At 48.2% G+C, this 13,018-nt stretch overlaps 1 protein-coding gene across 2 annotated transcripts in view; it reads left to right on the top strand.

Annotated features, from left to right (window-relative positions):
* TRIM33 (tripartite motif containing 33) overlaps positions 1-13,018 on the top strand; it is a 695,715-nt gene that overhangs the window by 422,514 nt on the left and 260,183 nt on the right. For both annotated transcript variants that reach the window (XM_085652097.1, XM_085652090.1), the window contains one exon: positions 11,263-11,386. In XM_085652097.1, the coding sequence (XP_085508223.1) occupies positions 11,263-11,386 (124 nt within the window). The remainder of the gene's footprint in view (positions 1-11,262; positions 11,387-13,018) is intronic.

The raw sequence follows: 13,018 nt of genomic DNA on the forward strand, positions 1-13,018 counted from the left end.
ATGCACTGCAAGCTGTGGCCAGCAGTAGCATTTTTTGAAGCCCTTACTTTAAGTCTCGCCAGACCAGTGCAAGCGCTGGGTCAGGCGAGACCTAACTATCAGTTACGAAGCCAAAACCTTCGGAACGAAAAAGATTTCCAGCTCCATAGCCAAGCCAAAGGACCCTAAACCAACTCCTAAGGCCTCTGAGCAAAAATCCAAACCGCGCTTGGACCCGAAAAAGTCAGCGCCAAAAGCGGTTACTGAAGAGGAAGAACTTTTTCGTCCGGATCCTGTCGATCCCAAGCAGAAAAAACTGCATATAGACCCTAAAACAGGACATGTGGCTGCTGTTCCACACAAGAAGAGGAAGCTGGACACATCCGACACTCCTGCAGTGCCTGTAAAGAAAAAAGACTGTGCCACTTCACCTATAAGACCCTGTAGGAGAGTAGGATCTGCACTTATGTTACCCCCAATTTTTCTGATGTATACACTGGTTTCTGGCTATAGTCTGGCTTGGTCCCTGCTAATCAGGGCCCCAGTCTCTCTGTTCTCTCTAAACGACTTGGAGTGCATTTTAGATGCACTAGTGATTGGTTACTGTGGTGCCTTATGAGCCCCTAGTATATGGTACCTTAGGTACCAAGGGCATGGGTACTTTACAGGCCTAGCAGGGGGTGAAGCATGTATTATGCCACCCCTGGGAGGCAGACTAAATCTGACATCTCAGGCATGCTACTGCAGCCTGGGTGAGGTAGTGTTAGCACTCCTCACAGATGTATAGGTTCCTATATCTCACCATACACACACATATAAACCTATCAGCCACCCCTATGGCAGGCCCTATCAATCCTGAGGGCAGGGTGCTTGGTTTACAATGTGAGGGGGTGCCTCTGCCTGAGCAGGGCCCCTCTGAAGCTGGCAGGGTCTATTACCTGTGGCTGTTTGTGGATGCGGTTAAACCATATACTCTTAAGTGCATTATAACCTCCCGGTTAATGCTACCTTTGGAATGACTGCATCAAAACATGTCGTGTTTATTGTCAAACATCTTGGAATCATACCCCCACACCAGTAACTGGTGTGGGAGTATGATCCCACCCTTCTAGAGGGGATGACATGTACCCACTGTGGAAACACGATAGAAATCGGAAAGAGCCCTGGCATCACAAAATGGATGCCACCAGCACAGACACTGGGCTGCCCTCCTGCTGCTGACTGAAACTCGCAGTGGAGGAGGCCCAACAATAGGCATCCTGTCACAGGGTGGTGTCACCACCTTCCAGACAGGATTTAGTGTATTTGAGCTGGGTGGGTGCACTCTTAGAGTGCTTTGAAGTCCTGCACTGGGGGAGCAGTAGGCTCCTCTGTGCATATGCCAGCTCAAACCGGTTCAGGGGCTACCAGCCCCTGCTTTGGCGTGAAACGGGACAAAGGGAATTGGGTGTAACCACCCCCTCCCCTGACCCTCCTAGAGGAGTGGTCATAGAGCTAGTCCCTCCCCTATCTTCACTATAGTATTTATTTTTGACCTAGCCCTAAGGTCTCTCTTTTCTCTCTGTTAAGAATCTAATGAGAGGATACAACTCATTCAAAACTCCACCAATGATTACAAAAGGAGGAGATCATATGAGTTGTTTGGTAAACCCAAATGATGACACTGGTCACGTTGGTGAAATGATGGGAAACCAATAGTTCGAGGCATGTGGGCTGCTGAATTCATATCTGTGCATAGATCGCCGCCTAGTGTTGGGTCCGGATGTTTGCACGTTGTTGTCCTGGAAGAGTCTTCGAAGTATCCTTGGATAGGTGACTCCTCCCCTGGACTACAGTGCGCATGGGCATCCTCTCCATCCTCAGATTGTTTTTTTCCGCCATTGGGTTCGGATGTGCTATCTTAGCTCAAGTTAGGAAAAAATTTTGTCGAGGCCACAAGGCCTTTAGTTCGCGTCGGTACTGTTTATCGATCGGTTTTCGATACTCTCTGTTAGTTTACTAACTTTCAGCACCGACTTTGTTCGCATTTACCTGTCCATCAACTACTTCGACGATGGAATCGAGGACGCCATTCAAAAGGTGTCCGGTATGTAATGCGAAGTACCCACACATCGACGTCCATCCGGTGTGCAACAAATGCCTTTCGCCGGACCACGACGAGTCGACATGTATGGCCTGTGCCCGGTTCCGTTCAAAGAAGACTCTGCGGAATCGTCGAGCGGCGAGGCTCGAAGCGCAGCACGCGGCACCGGCCCCAGCTGACATCTTCGACGACGCGGACGACGTCGAAGAAGTAGAAGTCTTACCCTCCAGTCCCGTTTCCGACCAAGAACCCGGATCGGACGAGGCCGACGAGTCACTCTTCCACAGAGGTGAAGACGACACCGAGGTAGGAGACGACGAGGAGGCCTTAGGGGCCGAAGAGAGTAGCTCCGATGTTGAACAAGGCCTACCTGTTCAAACCGAGAATTCACCAGTGCCACAGACTATGGCTCCGGTCGAGGGATCGCCTTCGGGCCTTACCCGAGACCTATCACGCAGTCCTTCGGCCCCGCCCTCGGGCCCGGCCTCGGACGTTCAGCGGCAGCCATTACCGCTTAAGCCAGCTGGTTTCCCTTCCACGAAACCGAAACCGAAAGCTGCTCAGGTTCCTACGAAACCGAAACTGAAAGTGGCGCTAGTCGGATCGAGGCCTTCAACACCTTCGACGCCGGCGCACCGTGTCGGCACCGACCGCACCAAGGGGGACTTCGGTGCCGAACTCGAGACGGGCGACATGGGAGTCGACAAACGGAAGAAGGCCATCGGCGCCGAAAAACCTGCTCGGTTACCGGCGTCGACGCCACCGACACCGAGGGCCGTCCCGCCTGCTACGCCTCGCAGCACTCCCTCGACGACACCGAAACCTCACGTGTCGAAGACGTCGACGGTGATCTCCGCACCTCGGCTCGATGCACCACGGGCGCAGAAGATATCTGCAGCCGCCTCGACGACCCTGGCGGGGGACCCGACCTCTAAGGCGCCCCGAGTACGGCCTGGCGCAATGCCAGGCTGCAAAACCAAGGCTGCCCTCCAGGACCAGTCGGGTTCGATCGATCCAGCGGTTTCGTCGGTGCCGACCAGCATTACCTTCGGCTTGCCTCCATCCACAATCCCGAAGGCGTTTCAACTCAGGACACAGGCCACCAAAACTGCGGTTACGCCTGTCGAGCCGTCTCCGTCACGCGTCATCGACGCCGACACTGGCAGGATGATTCTCCACGACCGAAGGATAACTTCGGAACCGCCATTGGAACCTTTCAGGATCCCGCTAAAGAGGAAGCTGCCTGTGGACACAGAACCTCTCCTGTATGAACCCTTTCATTCACCCTTCCAGGATCCACACCGGGCCTCCCCCACACGCTCCGACACGGATGCATTGGAGGACTACATGGGTGAACAAGTCCCCTACCATGTGGACACGGACCCTGATGACCAGCAGGACCCTGACCAAACTTGGGGCGACCCTGCAGACCCCAGTGCACCTCTTGATGCACAGGACCCACAACTATATGGGGCAAAAACGTCACCCACAGAGGATACTGCGGCGTTCAACGCTCTGATTGAACGGGCGGCGAACAACCATGATGTACAGCTTCACTCTGATATCATCGAAGATGACTTTCTAATGGACACCTTTGCATCCTCAGAAAGACATGTAAAGACTCTGCCAATGTTGAAGGGGGTCCTTAAGCCAGCCACTGACATTTTCAGGGAACCCACCAGGGCACGAGTGATAAACCCCAGGATCGATAAGAAATACAGGTCAGCACCTGGGGATCCTACTTACATCAGAGGACAATTACCACTCGACTCCATCGTTGTGGCGAATGCCCGCAAGAGGGCACACTCGCAGACAACCGGTGACGCTCCTCCCCCGGACAAGGAGTCCAAGGTGCTGGAGACCTCCGGCAAGCGAGTTGCCGCACAAGCTGCAAGCATATGGCGCATAGCTAACACTCAAGCGCTCCTCGCTCGCTACGATAGGGCGCACTATGACACAATGGAGCAACTCCTTCAACACCTCCCTGACCCCTACAAAGAAGGTGCAGAAATCCTTATCAGAGAGGGACAGCTACTCACAAATGCTGCCATCAAATGTGCACTAGACGCTGCTGACACGGCTGCCAGGGCCATCAACACTAGCGTCATCCTACGACGTCACGCCTGGCTACGTATCTCAGGATTCAAGCCTGAGGTACAAAACAATATCCTTAATCAGCCCGTCAACCCCGACTTTTTGTTCGGGCCTGAGGTTGACGCCACCCTCGAGAAGATAAAAAAGGACACGGACACTGCAAAGTCCATGGGCGCCCTACAAACTCAGTCCTTTCGGAGCGGCTCCTTTCGTCGCCCCGGAAACAAGGGAGCAGGCAGAGGACAGGGGTCACAACAAACATATAACAAGGGTAATACGCAGACCACCTACGATAAGAACACCCGAGGTGGCTATCGTGGCTCCAGTACCAAGGGCAGAGGACGTGGCTACGGCAACACCAGGTCCTCCCCCAAGAACAAGCAGTGACGCCCTCTCCCTTCCTCCCGACCACATAACACCTGTCGGGGGAAGGCTACAACGGTTCCTGTCCACGTGGAACTCCATCACCACGGACAGGTGGGTCAAAGATATTATAAAATACGGTTACTGTCTGGAGTTAACTTCCACTCCACCCACAATACCACCAAGAAACCGTCCTATGTCCTCAGAGCACTTGACGCTCTTACAGCAAGAGGTAGAAAGTATGCTTCTAAAAGGCGCTATCGAGGTCGTACCCGTCCACCAGCGGGGCACGGGGGTTTACTCCCTATACTTCTTAATTCCAAAAAAGGACGGGTCGCTCAGGCCTATATTAGACCTGAGACCCCTGAACCAGTACATTCTTTCGGAGCACTTTCACATGCTCACTCTACAGCAAGTCCTTCCGCTTCTCCAGCAGGGAGACTTCCTAGCATCACTGGACCTCAAGGATGCGTATTTTCACATACCCATCCACCCCTCACACAAAGAATACCTCAGGTTCACTGTTCAGGGGCAGCACTATCAGTTCAAAGTCCTTCCCTTCGGCGTGACAACAGCGCCCAGGGTTTTCACAAAGTGCCTAGCTACGGTGGCGGCACATTTACGGAGACAGCACATACACGTCTACCTCTACCTAGACGACTGGCTCGTTCAAGCGAGATCAGCCCAGCAATGTGCAAGCCACGTGTCCCGTACCATTCACCTTCTTCACAGTCTGGGATTCTCACTAAATTACCCAAAGTCTCATCTCCAGCCCGCACACGTACAACAGTACCTAGGTGCGACTATAGACACTCTGGCGGCCACAGCTCAGCCAAATTTAGTGAGGATCAACGGCATACAAGCGCTGATCTCCAAGTTCAGACCCAACCACTCGCTTCCAGCGCGAGTGTTTATGCAGTTGATAGGCATGATGGCCTCCTGCATCTTCATAGTCCCGCACGCGAGATTACATATGCGCCCACTTCAGGAGTGCCTAGCACGTCAGTGGAATCAGGCTCAAGGACAGTTGAAAGACCTAGTGTTGGTGAGCGGTCGGGCATACAACTCTCTGCATTGGTGGAATCCACAAAACCTTTGCAAGGGCCGACCGTTCCAAGAGCCTGTTCCACAAATAGTACTGACAGCGGACGCGTCTCTCCAGGGATGGGGAGCTCATGTACTCCACTACACAGTGCAGGGACTATGGACGACACAACAGAAGAAGATGCACATCAACCTTCTGGAACTGATGGCAATCTTCCTGGCCATGAAGGCTTTCAAAGTACATCTGTGCAACAAGGTCGTGTTGATCCGGACGGACAACATGACCGCAATGTACTACATACAGAAGCAGGGAGGGACACACTCTCCACAGTTGTCTCATCTGGCTCAGAGCATGTGGAAGTGGGCCATTCAGAGGAACATGTTCCTCATGGCGGAACACCTCCCCGGCAAGGACAACCAGATGGCGGATCTGCTCAGCAGACACAGCCACCAGATGCACGAGTGGGAGTTACACCCATCGGTACTCCAACCGTACTTCCAGCAGTGGGGTCACCCAGAAATAGACCTATTCGCGACAAGCGAAAACGCAAAATGCCAAAGCTTCGCCGCCAGATTCCCACACCCGCAGTCGCAGGGCAATGCGATATGGATGAACTGGTCCGGCAAATTTGCGTACGCTTTTCCTCCAGCACCGTTGATACCGCTGGTGGCTCGCAAACTCCGACAACACTCCCTGACACTCGTCCTAGTTGCTCCCACGTGGGCACGCCAGCCGTGGTACACCACCTTCCTCGAACTTTCCGTGGTACCGCATCAAAGGCTGCGGATCAAACCCGCGCATCTGACGCAGAACCATGGAGAGGTTCAGCACCCAGATCCGCAACAGCTGAACCTGGCGATCTGGCTCCTGAAGTCCTAGAGTTTGGCTATCTCAATCTGCCACCTGACTGTATGGACATCATCAAGGAGGCCAGGAGACCCACTACAAGAGCTTGCTATGCAGCCAAATGGAAACGGTTCGTCATTTATTGCGGTAATAATGACATTAACCCGCTGGACGCATCCATCCACAACATCATATGTTACCTCTTACACCTATACCGATGCAATCTGGCGTACACCTCTATACGGGTCCATTTGACCGCAATATCAGCCTATCTGCAAACCAGGCAGCACCTCTCTCTCTTCAGAGTGCCTGCCATCAAAGCATTCTTGGAAGGACTCAAACGAGTCATTCCACCTAGTCACCCACCGGCTCCAATGTGGAACCTCAACTTGGTCCTCACACGCCTGATGGGTCCACCCTTTGAACCTCTACACTCATGCGAGATTCAATTCCTTACCTGGAAAGTAGCCTTCCTGGTAGCGATCACTTCCCTAAGAAGAGTTAGTGAACTCCAGGCACTAACCGTTCAAGAGCCATTTATTCAGGTTCACGCCAACAGGGTCGTACTACGTACCAACCCCAAATTCATGCCCAAGGTAATATCGCAGTTCCACATGAACCAGACTATTGAACTGCCCGTTTTCTTCCAAAACCCACAAACTGTTGCAGAGAGGGCATTACATACACTAGATGTACGGAGGGCCCTCATGTACTACATCGACAGGACTAAACCCTTCAGGAAGACAAAACAACTGTTCGTTGCCTTTGCCCCACACCACAAAGGTAACGCCATCTCCAAAGCAGGGATAGCCAGATGGATAGTTAAGTGTATTCAAATCTGTTATCAAAAGGCAAAACGCACATTAACTATTCCACCACGAGCCCACTCAACACGCAAGTTGGGGGCTTCCATGGCCTTCCTAGGAAACATTCCCCTGCATGATATATGCAGAGCAGCCACATGGTCCACTACACACACATTTACAAAACACTATTGCGTAGATGTGCAGTCAAAACAGCAGGCAGCTGTAGGACAGGCTGTTCTCAAAACACTTTTTCAGACCGCTGCAGCTGGCACGGGTAGCCGCCGCCAATAGAGGGCACTGCTATGTATTCTATGCACAGATATGAATTCAGCAGCCCACATGCCTCGAACTGAATATGCTACTTACCAGTATGCATCTGTTCTTGGCATGTAGGGCTGCTGACATTCATATCGCCCTCCCTCCTCCCCGGCGCCTGTCGCAGCTGCAGCTCTCAGAATTATTGCAAGCATGGTCATCACTTTCTGTATCTACTCCATCACTGCCACAATGGCGAAAAACAATCTGAGGATGGAGAGGATGCCCATGCGCACTGTAGTCCAGGGGAGGAGTCACCTATCCAAGGATACTTCGAAGACTCTTCCAGGACAACAACGTGCAAACATCCGGACCCAACACTAGGCGGCGATCTATGCACAGATATGAATGTCAGCAGCCCTACATGCCAAGAACAGATGCATACTGGTAAGTAGCATATTCAATCCTGTTTAGGTTCCTATCTTCCTTTTCTTTCTTTTTTTGAGATTGCATTTTGAGTACTAGTACTTTTTGTGCTTATAATTTGCCAAGATCAACAGTTGCATGTACAGACCACGGATTATCTTTAAAGTTTTGTGAATCATTAAACATACCCCAGACATATTCAAAGACCCAGTTAGAGCTAGAATTCTCAATCCCAGGATTGATAAAGTATAAGCCTGCCCCGACGATCCCACCTACATCAAGGGGCAACTACCCTTAGACTCACTAGTGGTATCTAACACTAGGAAACACGCCAACTCTCAAACCTCCGGTGACGCACCACCTCCGGATAAGGAATCTAAGTTGCTAGATGCCTCTGGCAAGAGAGTTGCTGCTCAAGCAGCTAATCACTGGCGCATAGCCAACACCCAAGCATTACTTGCTAGGTATGATAGGGCTCACTATGACCGACTAGAGACCCTATTAAAACAGTTGCCTGCTCAATACAAAACCCAGGCAAATGATTTAATCCAGGAGAGCAAATTAATAACCAACGCATCAATTAAGTGTGCCCTTGATGCAGTTGACACAGCCTCTAGATCTGTTAATACTAGTGTGCTACTCAGACGACATGCCTGGTTACGCATTTCAGGGTTTAAACAGGAGGTTCAATCAACTATCCTCAACCAGCCGTTCAATCAGGAACAACTTTTTGGACCAGCTGTAGACACCATTCTAGAGAAGATGAAAAAGGACACGGAGACTGCTAAATCCATGGGAGCATTACAATCTCCATCCACATGTGGTTCCTTTCGTCTCTCCTTCTATAGGAGAGCATCCAAAAACATTGCAACAGACACCGCTTCCTCTTCCTATAAAAACACCACTCAAACATCCCCCAATAGAGGATATTTTCGAGGCGGATACAGGGGAAACAACAAAGGGAGAGGCCGAAGTAACAACACTCGTACCTCCCCCACTACTAAACAGTGACGTCCCTCCGCTCCCTCCAGACCATTCCACTCCAGTCGGGGGAGACTCTCACAGTTCCTACCTGTTTGGGATTCCATTACAACAGACAATTGGCTAAGACAAATTATCCAGTATGGTTACTGGTTGGAACTCTCAGCAACCCCACCCAACATTCCACCCAAACAGCGCCCAATGTCCACAGAACACCTTATGCTCTTAAAACAAGATGTTCTCTCACTGCTTCAAAAGCACGCAATAGAACCAGTTCCTTTACAGCAGCAAGGAACAGGGTTTTACTCACTGTATTTCCTAATCCCCAAAAAGGACGGGACCCTAAGGCCAATACTTGACCTCAGACCCCTCAATCTCTGTATACAGTCCGATCATTTTCATATGATCACTCTTCAACAGGTTCTCCCACTGCTACAACAAGGCAACTTCCTTGCCACACTAGATCTCAACGACGCCTACTTCCACATTCCCATACACCCTGCTCACAGAAAGTATCTAAGGTTCATACTGGACGGACAAGACTATCAGTTCAAAGTCCTTCCATTCGGGGTGACCACTGCACCCAGAGTGTTCACAAAGTGCCTTGCGGTAGTAGCAGCACACTTGAGAAGAAGACAAATCCATGTCTTCCCATATCTCAATGACTGGCTGATAAAAGCCAAGTCATTCAACCAATGCGTTCATCACACTCCTCAAACTATCCAACTGCTACACTACTTGGGATTCATACTAAATTACCCCAAGTAAAATCTACAGCCCTCTCACATACATCAGTATCTAGGGGCCACAGTAGACAACTCCAAAGCTCTGGCATATCCCAGGATAGCCAGTATGCAAGCCCTAAGCGGCAAATTTCAACCGCACCACTCCCTCCCAGCAAGGGTATTCATGCAACTCATAGGGATGATGGCCTCTTGCATCTTTATCGTACCTCATGAAAGACTTCAGATGCGCCCCTTACAGGAATGTAACCAGTGGAACCAAGCTCAAGGACAACTTACAGATCTGGTGTTGGTGGACAGCCGCACACATATTTCTCTGCAGTGGTGGAACACACGAAAGCTGTACAAAGGGCGGCCGTTCCTCGAGCCGGTTCCGCAGATAGTGCTGACAGACGCATCACTCATCGGTTGGGGGGGCCAATCTCCTAAACCATACAATTCAAGGCAAATGGACCACTCAACAGAAAGTGCTCCATATCAATCGCCTAGAATTACTAGCAATATTTCTAGCTTTAAAATCATTCCAAGTACATCTACAACACAAGACTGTCCTAATCCGGACGGACAACATGACAGCCATGTACTACATAAAGAAAGGAGGCGGCCCACGTTGTCTGCAGCTGTCCCAGCTTGCACAAAACATTTGGAGATGGGCCATTCCACAAAATATATAGCTGCTGGCAGAACATCTTCCAGGAGTTTACAATCCGATTGCGGATATGCTAAGTCGACAGACACAGCAGATACACGAATGGGAACTTCATCCCCAAGTTCTCCAACCTTTTTTCCAGCTGTGGGGTCAACTAGACATAGATCTGTTTGCCGCAAATGCAAAATGCCCAACCTTTGCCGCCAGTTTCCCACACCCGTTGTCCAAAGGCAATGCGATATGGATGAACTGGTCAGGCAGATTTGCGTACGCTTTTCCGCTACTCCCGTTGGTTCCCCTAGTAGTACTCCAGCTCAGACAACAGTCTCTCAAAATGATCCTAGTGGCTCCCACACGGGCACGCCAACCGTGGTTCACAACACTACTGGAACACTCAGTAGTTCCACACCATAAACTACGCCTCTCCCCAACATTGCTAATGCAGAACCATGGAGAGATAAGGCACACCGATCCAGGACAACTGAATGTAGCGATTTGGCTCCTGAAGTACTAGAGTTCGGTTATCTTAACCTACATATCACACCAGTAATTACATCTTAGAAGGTAGATTCTTTCACAGCTACAGTTCATGCCAGTCTGTTATCAGACGTGCATTATTGCTTTCACAGCATGAGCTTATAATTATGTATCCAACTGTGTCCTAAACAAGTTTTTAGTGTTTTCATTGACATTCCTAAATGGTTAACCAAAGAGCCTATTTTTGATAGATCGCTATATTTAAAGAAAATAAAGAAATACTTTCTCCTAGGTATTTTTATAGGATTACTTTGCAAAGCATAATAAACGTGTTTGCCCAGTGGTTGCTTACAATAAATGTGATATTGACTCTCAAGCACATTTTAAAGCTGTAACCTCAGAGAATGCTATTCTTTTACATCAAGTGTAATTTTTCATTGCTAATGTCATGTTAATTGTATGAGTTACATTGTTGAATACCGTAACTTATGAGACAATTGCCCTTCTATCTTTAGTGGCGATTGGATTTGTACCTTCTGTCGTGATCTTAGCAAGCCTGAAGTGGAATACGATTGTGATAACTCGCAACACAATAAGAAAGGGAAGTTCACACAGGGTTTGAACTTAGTGGATCAAAGGGTAAGTGTATGGTTGACAACTATGTTGTTTGGCCTTGGTAAGCCATCTGTCTTCAATGGGATTCATTATCTATTTTATATATTATTTGAAGTTTTATATTTACATTTGGCAATGATTCTGTTCATTAGTTAAACTTCCTATTCAGCCAAGAAAATATTAATTTAAGGCCGCAAGTTACTCTTTTCAGACATTTGCTTCCCTCATTCATGAAGACAATTAATTAAATGGTCAGAGCAGTAACATCTTATTCGTAAAAAACAAAACAAACTACTTTAATACTATTATATTGCATCTGGTCATGGTGGTATATCACTTGGTGATTGTTTGCTGTTCTTAATTGGAATATACTGGATTCCTAAACCGACATTTCATAAATGTATGACATGACAGTCACATTAGTAATATCATATGAGGTATCTTTCTGTTGATGATCAATATCTGCTTCTGATTGAAATGCATTTTCACTTCTGTATAAACTGCATAGACAACATAGTCCCATGTGGTGGATTGCTAATGGGTTCCTCATTCATTTAACTTCTGGTAGGGACATCTAACTGCATATTCCTCACCTTAGAATATTCCACTGTGTGAGAAAGTGGCTCTGTATATACTGTTCCCTAATGGGTACAGGGTGTACAGAGTCCACAGTCCCCCAGAGGCTGATAGAGGTCAAAGTTAGGTATGACCTTACTCTCAAAAGTGGTAGCTTGGTCGAGCAGTAAGGCAGTACCTGAGGACAGTGTAAAGCATTTATTGTACACACTCAGTCAGCAAATGGTTTCAACACTCAATAACTGAACTCTAGGCCAATGGTTTATATATATAAAATATATGCTTGTTTTATTTTTAGAACCACAAAGGGAATAAAAATATACTTTTCTCAGAATGAGATTGAATATTAATACTTTTGCAATAAGCAATGGATTTTTGTAAACAGTCACAGTTGGTTGCAATAAACAATCCTATTTCCTAAACATAACAATGCATTGAGCTCAATGGTAAATTCAGGTTATCTTGTAATACATTACTTTTCAGATTACTTTTGAAATTCCAGGTCTGGCTCCTAGATCCAGCTCTGGGTCAGTACTCAGAATCAAGTGATGAAAGTCGACTTAATAACTGTAATGATTTTTAAATAATATTTAGCTATTTCAAAAGTTAGCACTTAGAAAATATTTCAAAGAAAACATTCAATGGATCTCTATGGCAAGAAATTCAAATTGCAGGTAGAGTACTTTATCGTTACTTTAGTAATCCAGGACTGGGTACCTAGACCCAGGACTGGGGTCCTTATCAGAAACAGGCAAGTAATTTCGTTTGCAGAAATGGTACGATTTTAAAAGAATATTTCAATTTTGCAAAAATAGACACTTAGAAGAAATTTCACAGAAAAGCAGACAATGGTTTCCTATGGAAGAAAAATGAGTTAGAGGTAAGTACAGTTGTGGACACTTTTCAGAGTCAGGGCTGGGCACCAAGATCCAGCACTGGGAGCTCACCTAAGAGCAGGTGAGTAAATTCGTTTTTGTCACTTGGCTGATTTTTAGTGAATATTTGCAGTTTTAAAAAGTTCACACTTAGAAGATTTTTCAAGAAAAAGCCAGTCAATGTTACCCTATGAGGAAAATGAAG

Source organism: Triturus cristatus, chromosome 1_1 (assembly GCF_964204655.1).
Source record: "Triturus cristatus chromosome 1_1, aTriCri1.1, whole genome shotgun sequence".
Taxonomy (NCBI): Eukaryota; Metazoa; Chordata; class Amphibia; order Caudata; family Salamandridae; genus Triturus; species Triturus cristatus.